General features: G+C 35.9%; 1 protein-coding gene and 1 long non-coding RNA gene across 2 annotated transcripts; one reads left to right on the forward strand and one right to left on the reverse strand.

Moving 5' to 3' along the window:
• Positions 1-452: 452 nt before the first annotated feature.
• On the forward strand, positions 453-1,013 carry LOC141631773 (uncharacterized). The gene has a single exon (XM_074444395.1). The coding sequence runs from the start codon at positions 453-455 to the stop codon at positions 1,011-1,013; it is 561 nt and encodes a 186-aa protein (XP_074300496.1).
• Positions 1,014-3,798: 2,785 nt separating this feature from the next.
• Positions 3,799-4,252, reverse strand: LOC141626521 (uncharacterized). Its single transcript, XR_012536100.1, has 3 exons — positions 4,167-4,252; positions 3,962-4,072; positions 3,799-3,883 (listed from the first exon to the last, which is right to left on the reverse strand). It is a non-coding gene; the product is annotated as an uncharacterized LOC141626521 (long non-coding RNA).
• Between the last annotated feature and the right edge of the window lie 14,570 nt (positions 4,253-18,822).

Raw genomic sequence — 18,822 nt, forward strand, 5'->3', positions numbered from 1 at the left:
AGCATTGGGGTGTGTGCTGGTGACAGTGGGTTGGGTGTGATGGAAGTGGTGTTGGGGGGAGATTATCATGGGTGTGATCGAGGAGAGCAGGAGGGAGGTGAAAGAGGATGGAGGGAGGAGTAGCGGTGTAATGGGGAAGACATGGAGGAGACTGGAACGAGAAGGGGCGATTAAGGCTGGGGAAGTCGTGGTGATAAGTGGAGGGAAACGCCGGAGAGAGGAGGATGACTGTACAGAGGGTGGGAAGAAATCGAAACTATTGACAGACGGGGGCGTCTTAATACCTGAGGCGGAGGTTGAGGGAGCTCAACCCCGCCAGGCAAAATGATTATCTTAAGCCTCAACTGCGGGGATTGGGCAACCCCGACACGGTTCGTGCCCTTCGTGATTTTGTGCGAAGGGAAGCCCCGGCCATACTATTTCTTTGCGAGACGAAGTTGTGTGGTCGTGATATGAGGAGGATGAGGAAGATGCTGGAAGGTTATAATGGGTTGGAAGTGGATATCATGGGTCCTTCGGGGGGTCTCGCATTTCTGTGGCGAAGAGATATACAGTGTCAATTTATGTCGGCTTCGGTACATCATATGGACTTCACGGTCCAGGAGGAGAGTAGGGTGTGGCGTGTGACGGGTTTCTATGGATGGCCAGCTGTTTCTGATTGCCATTTGTCTTGGGAGCTTCTTCGGTTGCTCAATACAAAGTCGTCTCTTCCTTGGCTTTACATTGGGGACTTTAACGAGATTTTGTATTCTACTGAAATGAAAGGAGGGAGTCAACCTCAGTGGCAGATGAATAATTTCCATGCAGCTATGGATGAGTGCGGTCTGAGGGTCTCTTGGGAAGGGTACCAGTTTACTTTTGACAATGGCCAAAGAGGGGATGCTAATAGGCAGTGTGTTTTAGACCGAGCAATGGGCACAAATTCCTGGTTCGAGTTGTTTCCATATGCGAAGCTGTTCCATTTGGTTCGTGAATGGTCTAACCATGCGCCAATTCGCCTTGTCCTTGATTGAGCGGAGGAGACTAGCGTGCATAGGCGGGCATTTCGTTTTGATCACATATGGGTGGGGGAAGTGGGGTGCGAGGAAGCTGTGATTAGGGGTGTGGATAAGGGGAATGGAAACCTGGGGGGTGTGTTACGGGAATGTGCGAGGGAGCTCCAGGATTGGAAGAAGATTAGTATTGGAAAGATAGGGTGGACAATTATGAAAAAATTAAAACAATTGGCACCGTTGGATGAGGGGGCTAGAATTGAAGGGGAAGTGCGGCAGCGACACAAATTAGTGGCGGAAATTGCGGAACTGGTTCGACAAGAAGAACAATATTGGAGGCAACGATCATGTGCTTTATGGCTCCGGGATGGTGACCACAATACGAAGTTCTTTCATACTAGAGCTGGGGAGAGGAGAAGCAAGAATTTTATTGGGTGTCTTGTTGATGAAACTGGGGTGAGATGGGTTGGGGATGAGGCTATTGGAAGAGTGGCTACAAATTACTTCCGTGAGTTGTTTGCTACGTCGAGACCGTCTGATTTTGATGATGTGCTTCAGGGGTTGGAGGGAAGAGTGTTGGACCGTATGAATTTGATACTACGGGCTGATTATAGAGAGGATGAGGTGATTAACGCTCTTAATCAAATGCATCCGCTCAAAGCTCTAAGACCAGATGGAATGAACGGGCTGTTTTACCAGTCCTACTGGCATGTTATTGGCCCAAATGTTATGAGCTCTGTTCTTAGCATCTTGTGTGGGGAATCATCGGCATCTGAGTTTAACAAGACTAATATTGTCTTAATTCCTAAGACAAAGGCACCGGACAAAACGCTTGATTTTAGACCAATTAGCTTGTGCAATGTGGTCTATAAACTAGTTTCGAAGGTGCTCGCTAATCGACTGAAAGTTTTTTTGGGGGAAATAGTGTCGGAAAACCAGAGTGCTTTTACGCCAGGAAGACTAATCACGGATAACATTTTAATTGCCTTTGAAATGTTTCATTATATGAAGAATTTCAGGTCTAATGAGGGGCATATGGCGATTAAATTGGACATGGCTAAGGTGTATGATAGAGTGGAATGAGAGTTTTTGAGACGGGTCTTGGTGACGATGGGGTTCGATGGGAATTGGATACGAAGAGTCATGGATTGAGTGACAACGGTTACTTTTGCTGTGCTGATTAATGGGTCACCCATGGAGGAATTTTGTCCAGCTAGATGCCTTAGACAAGGGGACCCGCTCTCACCTTACTTGTTCATTATTTGTGCGGAAGCTTTGTCTAATTTGATGCGTAGGGCAGTGGAGAGGAACGCTCTTCATGGATTTCGGATGGCTAGTAGCGCGCCAGCTGTTTCTCGTCTCTTATTTGCAGACGATAGCATTTTCTTTGTCTGGGCCACTTTGGGGGAAGCAGATGTGATTAATGATATTTTGCGACGGTATGAAGTAGCTTCTGGCCAGCTACACTACTACAAAAAATGTCAAAGAAACCATTAGAATATAGCCAAAGAGACCATTATAGAGATGGTCTCAAGGTCAAAGGTCTCTTAGGGTAAGAGACCATGCAAAAAAAATGATGTCTTTGTTTCAAGGTTAGAAACCAATGTTAGGAGTTAGATGATTTCTTTGGTAGCAGGAGAAATAATCACCAAAGTAAGAAAAATGGTTTCTTATCTAAATTTTAAACACCTTGCTATAAAGATAGATGGTTTCTTATCTTACTACTAGATACCTTGTTAAAGAGATACATGGTTTCTTATCTAAGTGCTAGACACCTTGTTATAGAGATATATGGTTTCTTATCCTAAATTAATAATCATCTAATTATTTATATATTATACGCCTTATTATACAATTAATCTCATTTTTTTCCAAGGTCATCATACACAGTACGTAAAAGTAGAAATCAAATGATTTTCAGAAATCATCATATTATATATATTGATGCAAAAACATTTTCAAATTTACAACTTGAAGCCCAATGTATTTTGTGTCACTAATTGTTTAACACCCAAAAATTAGCATATTTGCCAAAAAAGTACCAAATAATGTAGCTAGCTCATTAACTGACTTCTAAACCATCCTCCTCGTCCTCTACTTCTTTGTGCTTGAGAACAAATGTGGTCCACATATCTCTAACCTCATCAATCATTTGTTGCTCATACGTCTTCAGAACATCCTTAAAATACTACAAAAAAAAAGCATTAGGAAAACAATTAGTACAATTGTTTACATGTGCAGTTTGGCAACAAACCACGCCAAAGCAATTAAGACGTAGTTCAACATTCTAATATCGCAACAGACAAGAAAATAATGAGGTTCATATAAGTCAAAGCACTTAGAGGTTATCCAACACAGCTTCAGCACTACTAACCAGCTTAGCCTAGCTGCAGCTATGTAGGCTGAACATCATCCTTAGATCCCTCGACCCCTAGTTCTACTCTTAACAACTTTCATCCAAGAATCAATATACCAATAACATCAAAAACTCATCAACACAAAACTCACAATACAAATTCATCTTGTAGCTATAACGACAAACATAAAATCTACAATATAGGGATTCATACCTGATCAGGAATCACTTGGTGTCTATTTGCAATTGCTTCGAGCATATAACGACAAACACAAAATCCACAATCTAGCGAGTCAACTGGTTGTCGATGACACTGATACAGAAAATCAGAATTCCAATGAACTTTAAATTTGATAAAAGTAATGAAAAATCGTCCAATTTATTATGTATATGCATAAAAAAATAAAATGCACTTATAAAGAATATACATAAATTGCTTAACGAACATACCAATGGTTTCCTCCACTTAATAAGGGGTTTCCTTTTCAGTTTCTTGATGTCCTTCCGATGTTCCAGGCTAAACTTTATGATTCCTCTAAATAATTGTAACAAAATTAGATATCTAAAGTAGTGTACGATAACATTAAAGAGGTGATTTTTTTTATTTACATACTCATTGATAATCTCTTCAGCGAATTGAGAGATCTCATTTTCAGAACCCGAAGGGTTAAGCCACCAGACTATTCCATTCCATGGACTAATAACAGCTAGCATCCAATGACGACTGTATACAAAAGAGTAGTGAAGTAAATGTAGAACAATCAAATATATCATAAAAAGTTGTTACTAAATAAGTAAAGCACTAAATGTTTACTTACTTTTCATGAAAACGAGCAAAGAACGTTTGATTAATATTCAAACCTTCATTCCAACCAAAGACACGAGCTAAGTAGTCGATGCGCTCCCCCTTTTCCTGTTGGGAAATGTGTCCTCAACAATAGTGCGATCACATGATTTAAATATCATTATTAAATCTCATTTTAAAGAATACAATTGGGAAGTATTTTTACTGTCAACTGGTCAACATATATCGGTAATGATTGGCTGACTAGAGTTTGACATTACTGTCGTGCGACGGTGGTGATCAGTTGACCCCGTAGGTCATACCTATAGGGCGACACTCTTAATTGATTATTTAATTAATCGTATAATGTTACGAGTTAATTAAATTACTTGAAAATTGACGGACGATTTTGGAAGTAAAATTTACGTATCACATTAAAATGTGATTAAATGAGATACAGTCTGAGTAATTGAATCGTATCATTACTCGGATGAAATTATTGTTTAAAGAAACAATTTAAATTGAATGAATCATTATAAATACAATCTGTTATGATTTATAAACGGTAAAATATTCTGGTACAAGTAATTGTGAATTACTAAGTCGATTTTTGTATATGACGTATTTTTATTAATACGTTGATTTTTAATATGTTAAAAATACATGACAAATTTATGTTACATATGACATGTGACATATTGACAATTGACAAAAATAAAATGGATTTCATGTTATCCATTTGGACCGAAATATTGGACATAATTAACATATTCTTATAATGTTAATTAGAGTAGTGGAAGATGTAATCATTCTTTTTACAACTAGGCATGCATACCTAGTGCTTCTTGTGGAAGAGCACCTAGCCCATGCATTGGCCTTCCTCTTCCTCCCAACCGGTTTCACCTAGAAAAGAACAAGGGTTCTTTTGCTTATTTTGATTATTATTCACCATATGAATGTGTGTGTAAGATTTTTTATTCATTCACTTGAAAAAAAATTATTTTTAGAGAGATAAAAATAATACTCTTCCTCTCCTCTTCTCCTACCCGGTTTTAGGAGCCAAAAACCAAATTTTGGGTCATTTTTCTACTACATTAATATTATACTAGTTCATGTAATATTAATTAAACTAAGGGTAAGCTTTGGGTATTATTCCTAAGGAGAGATCCTACACTTGGATCTTGTTTCTTCCATTAAAGGAAAGCTCAAGAACAAAAGAAAAAGGAGATTTCTTTTGTGCCCATAAGAACCGAAATTACTATGTAAGGGTGATTTCTTCTTTGTTTTGTTAATTTGTTTGCATGCATAAGACCTTATTAATTTTATGACAAATTAGTTAAACATATATGAGTATGTTAGTATGTATATAGATCTACATTTCCTTCAATCGGTATCAAGAGCCACGGTTGTTTGCATGCAAATCGGTTAAAAGTTTTTCCGATTTATAAGAATAACATATAAAACTTGTAAAATTTGTGTTATTATGATATATCACGAAATTAATTCATGCATGTTAATATTTCTGGTCCTAAAATATTTTAGGATATTTTGGTTAATTTTTCGGATTTTTATTGTTCATATTATACAATAATGGCATTTAAATATGATTTTATGAGTAAAAATGTCATTTTCGGTATAAATTAGCTATAATTCGAATTTTTCATTGATTTTTGGATATGTTGTCACATATATTAGTTTAAGATAACCTGTAAATTTTCATAATTTTTGGACTTGTTATGCTCGAAAAATGGTTTTTTCATTATTAAATTCGGATTTAGGTGAAAAATAGGTTAATATGAGTTAAATTTCGAATCTGGTCATAGAAAATTAATATGTTGTCACATGCAATTTTACAAGATGTTTGTAAAATAATTGGCTATAAAGAAGTCTTTTTGCATGATTTATGGATTTTTGAAGAAAAATAGCATAAATAGTGACATTATTAGTGAAAAATTAATAAAACATAATCTATGACTTAGGAAAAACGTCTAATGTTGCATTTTATTATCTTTTTCAGATCTAAAATTGAAAAGTTTATGAATATAATTTTTTCCATGTTTTTATGATTATTTTATTAAAAATCGATAAACCGCAACATTGTTTTTTCCGGAAAAATTTCGAAATTTTTAACCTAAGATTTTGAACATTATGAGTGTCATGGTATTTTTCCAGAATGTTCATATGTTTAAATTTCAAATTTTGAATTTATTTGAAATTTTGTGATTTATTTGAAGTTTATAGCTTATTTTTGTAATTTTTGGTCCATTTATGAACAATTTTATAAAATATGGGTTAATTATGGTCAAATTATTAGTGACGACTAAATTTTGAGTCCTAAGAGGTTAGGGTAATTAACTTATGCATAAATATGAGTTTATGTATTCTTGTGATTATAAAAATGTTGAAATCACGCAAATCCGTAAAAACCGAGTAATATACGATATTGGCTAATTAAAGGCGATTTAGCATAAAATTGGGCATGATCATACATATTATAATGCTGCATTTTCTTTATGATTGTCATAATTTTAGTTTATGTAATTTTGAATTATGTAATTTTACTTAGTATGGCCTTAGATTTTAATTGGTATTTCCCGAAATGTATGGGAATATCGATTCGGTTGTAATTTATTGTGATCTCGTATCACCATTTTGTAATTTAATAGATTTATTTTATTTTAGTTACAAATGTATAATAGGAAATTATGTAATTTATTATGTAATTTTATTTATCTCGGAGTTCCCAAAGACGGATTTCTTCAAGATGTTGATACATAAAGACGGTGTTACCTCGAGATGCGTGCCACAACCAAAGTTGAAGGGACCAATGGAGTTGGTTTCCGAATATGTAATAGTTAAATAGTTTTTCTATTTTAGGAAAGGCCATACTAGGATTTATTTATTTTTATGCTTGCATTTTATTTTATGTCACATGCATCGCTAAATCGCCATAACTAAACATGCATTGTCATTTTATCGAGTTTATCGACCGTGTCAATTAAAATTATCGTAGTTCACCGCTTTAGTTCACTTAAAACGTGATAGATAATAAATTGACATGACCTCTCGCTAAAACAATCAATTGAGACATAGCCTTACCAAATAGTAGAAACCATGAAAACCTATTTCGTGAGGGAGTGCACTCGGCCACACCGGGGTACAAACCTTGTTACGTAGGGGAAGTGGGTGATAAATGTCTATCCACCGAATTCATGTTGATGAGGGTTTCATCGGCCACACCGTGCCCGAGTTAATGTGGGTTTGGATCATGGACACATTTATTCGAAATTTGGATTGAACTCAACAAAAGTTTTTGATAAGGGTTTTATCGGCCACACCGTCCCCTTGTTGAAAGTGTTTTGGGCTATAGATAAATGTTAATGTAATATTATCGACCAAGAGTTCTAAAAGTAGAATCGATTAAAACGTTAATCCACCGAGTTATATTGATGAGGGTTTCATCGGCCACACCGTGCCCAAGTTAATATGAATTTGGATCTTGGAATCATTTATTATAGTTGGGTAGAGGTCACTATATAAATGTTCATATCTTGTTAATTAATTACAAGTATGATTTAAAAAGACAAAATGTTAATATTTCCTTTCCTCCATATTTGTAGTGCATTACAATGAATCCATCAAACGCTACCGCACCAATAACTATTGAGTCATACCACAATGTTCTTGACGACATTTGCTCCAACAATGATTTCGACACCACTAGAGAACTTCATTTCGGGATAGGTTCGGATGGAAACCTTAACTTCATCACTTCTTCTAAATCACCTACTACTACTAGACCTCGTGTGAGTCCGTCTCAGGAAGACTACCTCATACAATCTATAGGGTCTTTGTCTCTGGAAGATAAAGATGCCAAAGCTAGTGGGAGCTCAAGCAATCAAGCTCTTGCTTCAAAGGGCAAAAGGTTCAAGAAGAAAGGAAAGAAAATCAAAAACTTCAAGCAAGTTAATGATGAGTGCCATTATTGCTATGGCATGGGACATTGGCTTAGGAATTGTCCCGTATATTTGCGAAATATAAGGGAAGGACTCATTACTCCAAAAGGTACAATTCCTAAAGAAATTTATGTTATTGATATAAATTATACTTCCACTACGACATGGGTACTAGATACCGGTTGTGGTTCTCACCTTTGTAATCATTTACAGGGTTTAAGAGATGTGGAGAGGCTTAGCAAGGGAGATGTGGATCTACGCCTTAGAAATGGAGCTCGGGTAGCGGCCGAATCCAAGGGAACTTATGTTTTAGCTTTGCCTAATGGATTTAAGTTGTATTCGCATAATTGTTTTTATGTGCCTACGCTCTCTAAAAACATTATTTCAATCGCCATGCTAGACATGGACGGTTTTTGTTTTGTCATTAAGAACGATCGTTGTACTATTTCTAGGAATGATTTGGTTATTGGCCAAGCTTCTTCCATTAATGGCATTTACATTTTAGAGACCTCAAATCCGACGAATGATATTTATAACATTCAATCAAAGAAACTCAAAACAAGTGACCCAAGTGAAGCGTTCATTTGGCATTGTCGATTAGGTCACATAAACGAGAATCGCATCAAAAGATTAATTTCAACTAATGTGATTACACCATTTGATTATCAATCATTTGGTACATGCGAATATTGCCTACTTGGCAAAATGACTCGTAATCCTTTTAGTGGTAAAGGGACCTGAGCTAGTGAGCTATTAGGACTCATACACACCGATGTATGCGGACCAATGAGTATCACCGCTCGTGGTAATTATGACTAGTTTATAACCTTCACCGATGACTTGAGTAGATATGGGTATATCTATTTAATGAAACACAAGAGTGAAGCGTTTGAGAAATTCAAGGAATTTCAAAACGAAGTAGAGAACCAATTGAACAAAAGGATTAAGGCACTACGATCCGATCGTGGTGGAGAATACCTTAGCCTTGAATTTGATTCACACTTGAAAGGTCGTGGTATTATATCACAACTTACTCCACCTGGAACACCACAACTTAATGGTGTTGCCGAAAGGAGGAATCGAACCCTACTTGATATGGTTCGATCCATGATGAGTCAAACCGAGTTACCGAACTCGTTTTGGGGATTTGCGATTCAAACCGCACTTAGATCTTTGAATAATAGTCCCACTAAATCCACCGAGAAAACTCCATGTGAGATGTGGACGGGAAGGATTCCCAATATATCCTATATGAAGATTTGGGGATGTGATGCTTACGTCAAGTCTAAGAACGACAACAAGCTTGCCCCAAGATCCGAAAAGTGCATCTTTGTAGGTTACCCCTTAACCTCACGAGGTTATTACTTCTACAAACCTCAAGATAACAAAGTGTATGTGTCTTGCAAGGCTGTCTTCTTAGAAAGACAATTTATTTCTAAGAGACAGAGTGGGAGAAATTTTGAACTTGACGAAGTTCAAGAGCCACAAACCGAGGAAGAGACGCAAGAAGATGTTCATTCGTCGTCTAACGCGGTTGTACCTCCTCCACTAAGAAGGACGGGCCGAGTAATTCGCCATCCCGATCGATATATGGGACTTATCGAGGAAGATGGAACACTCGATGTGTTGCTTATAGAAAGTGACGAGCCCGGCACCTACAAGACCGCAATCTCTAGTCCTAATTCCTCCTTATGGCTTGAAGCCATGAAGTCCGAAATGGATTCTATGCATGAAAACCAAGTTTGGGACTTGGTAGATTTGCCTAATGGGGCAAGACCCCTCCAATGCAAATGGATATTCAAAATCAAGAATGGCATAGAAGGACATGACGATATCTACAAAGCTAGGCTAGTGGCAAAAGGATTTACCCAAGTCCAAGGTCTCCATTATGATGAGACCTTCGCCCCCGTAGCCATGCTAAGATCCATACGGATTTTGTTAGCGATCGCCGCATTTCATGAATATGAAATATGGCAAATGGATGTCAAAACCGCTTTTCTAAATGGGCATTTAGAAGAGGAGGTGTACATGATACAACCCGAAGATTTTGTTGATTCTAAAAATCCTAACAAAGTGTGCAAGCTTAAGAGATCTATTTATGGTCTTAAGCAAGCATCTAGAAGTTGGAATCACCGATTCAATCATGTTATAAAGGAAAATGGTTTCACTCGAAGTGTTGAGGAACCATGTTTATACATTAAATTTAGTGGGAGCAATGTTGTGTTCTTAATCTTGTATGTCGATGACATACTACTCATTGGAAATGATATTCCAATGTTGTCTTCTGTTAAGAAGTGGTTAGGTAACCACTTCCAAATGAAGGATTTAGGAGAGGCACAACGCATATTAGGTATCCGGATCCATAGAGATAGATCCAAGAGGATATTGGCACTAAGTCAAGAGTCTTATGTTGATAAGATTCTTCGACGGTTCAGCATGGACAAATCCAAAAGGGGTTTGGTACCTATGGTGACCGGGACGATATTGAGCAAGACTCAATCTCCCTCCGAACCCCATGATGTTGAACGCATGAAGTTGATCCCTTATGCTTCCGCTGTTGGATCAATCATGTATGCCATGATATGAAAACGTCCTGATGTCTCGTATGCCTTGAGCATGACGAGTAGATATCAAGGAAATCCAGGTGAGAGTCACTAGATTGCAGTCAAGAACATCCTTAAGTACTTGAGAAGAACTAAGGATTCTATCCTGGTGTTTGGAGGAGACACTGAGTTGCGTGTTAATGGATACACGGACTCAAGTTTTCAAACAGATAGAGATGACTTGAAATCACAAGCTGGTTTCGTGTTTATGCTCAATGGTGGTGCCGTAAGCTGGAGAAGCTTCAAAGAAGCTATAACCGCGGATTCTACAACGGAGGCTGAGTACATCGCAAGATCGAAGTCGCTAAGGAAGTCGTTTGGATCGAGCAATTCACGGAAGGTCTAAAAGTAGTACCTACCGCCAATGATCCCATCACTCTCTATTGTGATAATAGTGGGACGATCTTCCAAGCTAAGGAGCCGAAGTCTAGTAATAGATCTAAACATGTACTTAGAAAATATCATGTAATAAGAGATTTTATTGAAAGAAAGGAAATTGCGATTTGTAAGGTTGGGACGGATGACAACATAGCCGATCCACTCACCATGCCTTTATCGCAGGCTAAGCATGATGGACATGTTACGTCCATGGGACTTAAACTTGTACCAAGTTTTTGTTAGATTTTGAAATGAAATAAAAGTGTTGTTTTTGTTCATGTTCATAATCACATTTGTCTTTTATCTTTAATTTATATATTGTTACATCCAAACGGGTTGTAGTGACAATTGAACCCCGTTAAAGTGAACACGGATTAACATAGAATTTGCCCATAGTCACTTCTATGAGGTGACGTCTCGAAGTGACTAGAGTGTGATGCGATTGATGGCAAGTTCAAGTGCCATAAAGTCATGTGAGATGACTAGTCGATCACATAGGCAGACTGTTAGGAACATTTTATCGGGCCTTATGACCGCTTATAGAGTTCTGGCAATTTATATAGCCTGGTCGTGGCAAGAGCTACTATAGTATTCAAATGAGTCGATTCTTTTGACTAAAGACTATTCGCCTAAGATGGCACGATTTCGCATTAACTTTGATTTGTGTTACTACGACCTTCGTAAATGGGGTCAAATGGGCATATTTTGGGTTATGATGGCTGTGGCTACTCGAAGGGAATGAGTGCGATAGGAATTGTCCACCCCTAGTCAGGGTTATAACAATATCTCAGGGCCACTCGAGGAGTAATAAACTGGAAATGCGTGGCCACGCTCGGAAAGTATCTATGATAGATAAGTCCGGTCAATCGCTTATTCTCCGGGATCGAGGAAACCACTCTCGATATGATCACTTGCAAGTACGACCTGAAAGACACCTTGCATTGAGTGGGAGATAGTAATAGGACAAGAGAATTGGTGACGCACACTTGTCGAGGACAAGTGGGAGATTGTTGGGAAATGTGTCCTCAACAATAGTGCAATCACATGATTTAAATATCATTATTAAATCTCATTTTAAAGAATACAATTGGGAAGTATTTTTACTGTCAACTGGTCAACATATATCGGTAATGATTGGCTGACTAGAGTTTGACATTACCGTCGTCTTGACGGTGGTGATCAGTTGACCCCCTAGGTCATACCTATAGGGCGACACTCTTAATTGATTATTTAATTAATCGTATAATGTTACGATTTAATTAAATTACTTGAAAATTGACGGACGATTTTGGAAGTAAAATTTACGTATCACATTAAAATGTGATTAAATGAGATACGGTCTGAGTAATTGAATCGTATCATTACTCGGATGAAATTATTGTTTAAAGAAACAATTGAAATTGAATGAATCATTATAAATACAATCATTGATTTATAAACGGTAAAATATTCTGGTACAAGTAATTGTGAATTACTAAGTCGATTTTTGTATATGACGTATTTTTATTAATACGTTGATTTTTAATATGTTAAAAATACATGACAAATTTATGTTACATATGACATGTGACATATTGACAATTGACAAAAATAAAATGGATTTCATGTTATCCATTTGGACCGAAATATTGGACATAATTAACATATTCTTATAATGTTAATTAGAGTAGTGGAAGATGTAATCATTCTTTTTACAACTAGGCATGCATACCTAGTGCTTCTTGTGGAAGAGCACCTAGCCCATGCATTGGCCTTCCTCTTCCTCCCAACCGGTTTCACCTAGAAAAGAACAAGGGTTCTTTTGCTTATTTTGATTATTATTCACCATATGAATGTGTGAGTAAGATTTTTTATTCATTCACTTGAAAAAAAATTATTTTTAGAGAGATAAAAATAATACTCTTCCTCTCCTCTTCTCCTACCCAGTTTTAGGAGCCAAAAACCAAATTTTGGGTCATTTTTCTACTACATTAATATTATACTAGTTCATGTAATATTAATTAAATTAAGGGTAAGCTTTGGGTATTATTCCTAAGGAGAGATCCTACACTTGGATCTTGTTTCTTCCATTAAAGGAAAGCTCAAGAACAAAAGAAAAAGGAGATTTCTTTTGTGCCCATAAGAACCGAAATTACTATGTAAGGGTGATTTCTTCTTTGTTTTGTTAATTTGTTTGCATGCATAAGACCTTATTAATTTTATGACAAATTAGTTAAACATATATGAGTATGTTAGTATGTATATAGATCTACATTTCCTTCATTTCCAACAGTGATAAGGGTGATAGATAGTTGACGTCACAAAATCCATACATTCCGGAAACACTCTCTTTATGACATTTTTCACTTAAGTACCTTGTACGTATAAAAGAAAAAATCGACTAAACATAATTAGCAATAAAATACACCCAATATATACTGTCCTAAACTGAGTAGCGAGGCACTTACTTCATAAAAATGGATATGTGATTTGCTCCAATCTCTCTCTGGAAACACCAATCAAACATATCTTTATAGTTACGTTCAACATCAATGGAAAAATAACAGACACTTGTAGGGATTGGAACTATGATTTTTTCGTCATTCTTTTTCATAACCATAGCTTCGTTCTTTAAAACACGCAATAATTTAGTGGTTAACTTAGCTCGATCCTTATCAGTTATAATGTACTTTCGAGAGCATGATCCTTGAGATGAACACGATCGTGGGGATGTGATGGTAAACTGATTTTTTGGTTGGAGATTAGCTTTAGCAGTTTCATCATCATCCTGCATTCTCAAAAAATAAAATTAAATGACGTGGCAACTTGTTTCAGAATATGTAAAGCAGTACTTAGTTATGCTAATATGCATTTACCATGTTTCTTGGAAAAATCAAATGACTTGGCCACTTGACAAAGCTATGTATGGCTTGAACAACTACGGTAAATTCCTCGGTAGGACATGGCAAAGGTGCACAAGGCACAATAGCTTCTATAATACTCACTCGACGTAAACCAGCTGATAGACTATGACAATGAGCTGTCACTTTCTCAACAGACTCTATGAATACCGTTCCGTTAGCAACAATTTGGTGCCCTTGGTGGCCTTCAATCGCTAAGCAACAATCATTCTCTCCCTAATAATATATATAAAACAAGGTTATTCTATTGCTAACACCTTTAATCAAATAATAAAAAAAAATGTTTACTACCTCCAGAAATACAGAACGATTACGACTAGATTGAAGTTGAAAGTTATTGTGTGGATTATGTTGCAACTCAGGCCCGTTTTCAGGCCAAGGAACACGATAAGGTTTAGTCTCCACACGATAAGGTCACATCTATAGGACGATTTCCAAACTGAAAAGTTAATTAATCGTATATTGATACGGATTAATTAAATCCTTAAATTAAACAAATTTATTTATAAGTGAGAATTATATATCTTATTGTAATGTGATTTAATAAGATTCAATTTAGTAATTAATTTGTTATATTACTAAAATTGATTAAAGTTTATGAAACATTTGAGATAAGAATTATTAGTTAGTTATAATTACAAAATGTTGTAGAATATATTGACTAAATTCAAAATGACCCATTTTACATATATGTAATTATGAATTACCATTTAATTTGTTATTTGTAATTTATTTGATAAAGTATTGATATTTAATTTGTTAAATATGCATTAATATGACTTATGACATGTTATGTGTAACATGTCATATGTGACAAATGACAAATGACATTTTGTAAAATGGAATCCATTTTATAAAAGGTGGACCGAAATTAGGTTGGTTAGGGATGATAATGGGTGTTCTTATTTATGCAAATAAACACCATAATTACCCTACACTAACTAGACCTACCCTAGGATTATGGGTAAGACAAAAAGCAAATAGAAAATTGCAATTGTGCTTCCCCACTCCTCTTTACACGGTTCCCCCCTTCCCCTTTAACATATGATGTTGTTCTTATTTTTGATGAGTTGTTCATCTCTCTTCATCTCATATATTCTCTCTCTACATAAAATTGTTTTATGCATAAAAATTGTTCATGAATTCTAATATTACCACAAGATTACTAGTGTAGTAATAATATGAATATTAGAAATAATATTTAAGGTTACTAATTTTATTACCTAGTTAGTAATATGATTAGTGTTGTGGTAATTGTTTTGGGTGCAACAATGAGGAGATATTCTACTTTGAGTGTTTGAAGTTTTGGAGGATCATCCTTTTGTGATATAGCTCAAGAACAAGTGAAGGTAGGAGATCTTACTTTTGCCCAAATTTCGGTCAACATGCATGTAAGTAGAAATTGATTTTTCTCCTTATTTGTTCATTTTATCATGCATGCAACTAGATCCAAGAGATAAATTAATGAGTAATTTATAAAAATGTATTAGATGAGTCTAATAGGGGTTTATGAACCTAACATAAATTTATTATTTTTTCGTTCCCAATGCAATGGTACTATTTTTGTATACCATTGAGTTTTCAAAATTTTTAGTACTACTAATTACTCATAAGTTACACTCTATTTGTTTGAAGTTATGCCCTATTTACTTGATTACACGAGTATTATTTGTTTTATTTCCTACGAACCAAGTTATACATAATTTGGTAACCATAGAGAATAACCCTAGGCTGTTCTATACACATTTTTGTTAAAGTTACACTAGTGTTGCATTACAGTTACGCATTGTAGGGTTAAAGTTACACTCACGATGTATGGTCAAAGTTACACTTTAACTGTTGTGTGATTAAGTTACACTCATAAAAGGCTAAAGTTACACCCGTAAAAAACTAAAGTTATACTCGTAAATCAATAAAATTACAAAAATACAAACTAATATGCATCAAAATCAATTTGTGGTATAAAATTACATTATTAAGAATTAAAGTTACAAACGTACAAGACTAAAGTTACACTCATAAAACACTATATTTTAATTGAAGTTACACCATACCAGTTGAATTTACACCCTTTTTACTTGAATTTAAATAATTAAATTACTCATTAATTAAATTACACTAAAGTTACACCCATAAAAGACAAAAGTGACATTATCAAGGACTAAAGTTACACTCGTAAAACACTAAAGTTACATAATCTTATCTTAAAATTACATAAATTCCAATTAATGTATTCAAAATTACACTATGAAAGACTAAAAGTACACTCATAAAATACTAAAATTACATAAACTTTTGCTAAACTCACAAAAATTCAAAATAATATTCGTATTTATAAAACATTGTCTTCATCTATCTATCCAAATCTCACATTTTCTTCATCAATCTATACCGCCAAAAAGTCATCAACAATGATTGGGCTTGGTTGACCGTCTTTCCGAACCTATAATTCAAATGTAAAAAAATTAAAATTGGTGAGAATAAAAAAATCACAAAAAAATACGTAATTAATCTTGGGTTTGAATATAAATTAACAAAGGAAACAAAGTTTTCCAAATAAAATTTGTTATTTATAAGAACTCGCCCATCATAAAAAAAACACTAAATTACACTATAAAATCATTTCAAATATCAAACCAATGATTCCAATAAATCCAAACAAAGAACTAACAAGAAATAACAAACACATACACAAACCTTTATATTTCGAGCATAATTGAGCAGTAATTTCGAAAACTCAATATATATATATATATATAGATATATATAGATTTAGGATCCGGTGAGAACGATCACTCGGTGAGAACGATAATAATGACCTAGAACCATTGGATTTAAAAACATTGTGCGGCTGAGATCACGACCACAACAAATAAGAAAAAGATTATGATCACTCTAGTCTTTATCTAATCAAAATATCTAACACCTCTTACCAGTATGTTACCCACCACCATTTATGTCAGAAAAACCCTTGCATATCCAAATGCAAAACTCTCAATAATAATACGCAACCATAATCTCTTTCCACTCTCATCTTTAAACTTTCTCCCTCTGTAATTTTTCCAAATCAATTTCTTTGTTTTTTCTCAACTGACAACGCCACCCCACATCCTTTTTCCCACAATATACCACACAACTTCGATCCACAACAGACAGTCGGCAAACTAAACATAGGGTGGTGCATTCTGATTGCAACTTCATTGTCGAATTCATCAATTAAGGACCCGCCATTGTCACATTTGCTTTCTCCTTCCAACTATCATCAGATCTAAGATCTCCATCAGCTAATCGAAATTAGTGTATAGTTTATATATTAAGCGCTCTCCGTCATCGACCTCAGTGCTTTTTTTTATCGTCTTCTATATTATTTTTTATTTCCTTGGCAACGCCGGAGGTCCGCTTGATCCCCCGCAAATGGTGGTTGATGAGAATATTTGTTCGAATTGATGAACAGCATACGGCAAGTCTCTGGCGACAACCACCTCACATCATCCCCTTCGTTGGTTTTTCCGTCTACTTCGATGTACCTACACTAATTTTTAATGTATCTAACCACTAATTTAATGTATCTTAACATAAATACACAAAATTAATCACTAGGTACATTAAAATTTGCTTGAGATACATCAATATAATAATCTGATACATCAATTTTGTGTAAGGATTGCTGATTGATGTTAACCAGGAGAGACTTGCGGCGATGGTGCGTGTGGTGGAGCAAAGTCGGTTACGGTGTCGCTTTGTGAGCCGTCGGTTGAATCATTTAACGCTGATGGGTATGCTTGGTGCGAAACTGGAGTCGAGCGAGGAGGAGCGATTCCGATTGCGAGACAGTTATCAAAGATGTCGTTGTTGGTTGTTTATGAAGAAGTATTGTGGCAGATTTTTAGTGGCCTACCGTCACTCCGGCAAAGCGCTAACTAGCAGGCTTGCTCCCGACGGCATTAGTGGCGGAAGCTCCGGCGCGATTTAATAGGTGGGAATGAGAAGGTGGAAAACAAATTACAGGAGAGGGGTAGTGGATGTGTTGCAAGGACTGTACGAAAAGCAGTAGGAATAGCTGGGGTTTTATCCGTGTTAATAAGGACCCTAATTTAATATGTTCTCACTGAATGCCCGTTCTCACCAGATCTTGACTCTCTCTATCTTTCTCTCTCTCTCTCTCTCTCTCTTTCTATATATATATATATATATATATATATATAATATATGTGTGTGTGTATATATATGTGTGTGTATATATATATATACACACACATATATATACACACACACATATTATATATATATATATATATATATATATATATATATATATATATATAGAGCGAGAGAGAGAGAGAGTGAGAGAGAGAGAGAGAAAGAGGCCGGATCCGGTGAGGTCGTTATGATGTGATCAATATTTGAGCATATTTAGTCCCCGAATTAGCCTCGTTCCTATGCTTCTTAGTGTATATTTGGGTCATTTACTATCTTTAGTTCTTTGTTTTGCATATTCTTTGAGGTTTTATTTTCTTGGTAGGAGCCGAGTGCAAACCTTGCATTTTCATGGCAAAATAGAGCTAAATTAATCGAATTTAATGACAAAGCATCAAAGAGAAGACAAGACTAGAAGGCCTTTTTACATAATGTAGTAGATGGACAATGATGAAAAAGAACCTTGCATCCCCGACAAAATCCCGGAGGATTGTTGGAAGAAGAAAATAAGAAAAGAAGAAAAGGAAGCTGAGTCCCAGGACGCTCGTCCAAACCATCGGCACGCCTGTCCAGCAGCTTCCCAGGATGCTCGTCCAAGCCACCCAGCCGCTCATCCAGCAGCTCCCCAATCCGCCCGTCCCGACCCTTGGACGCTC

Source organism: Silene latifolia, chromosome Y, assembly GCF_048544455.1.
Source record: "Silene latifolia isolate original U9 population chromosome Y, ASM4854445v1, whole genome shotgun sequence".
NCBI classification, from domain to species: domain Eukaryota; kingdom Viridiplantae; phylum Streptophyta; class Magnoliopsida; order Caryophyllales; family Caryophyllaceae; genus Silene; species Silene latifolia.

Excerpts from the sequence above, each read along its gene's own strand:
- LOC141631773 (XM_074444395.1), top strand. The coding sequence starts at position 453 with ATGAGGAGGATGAGGAAGATGCTGGAAGGTTATAATGGGTTGGAAGTG.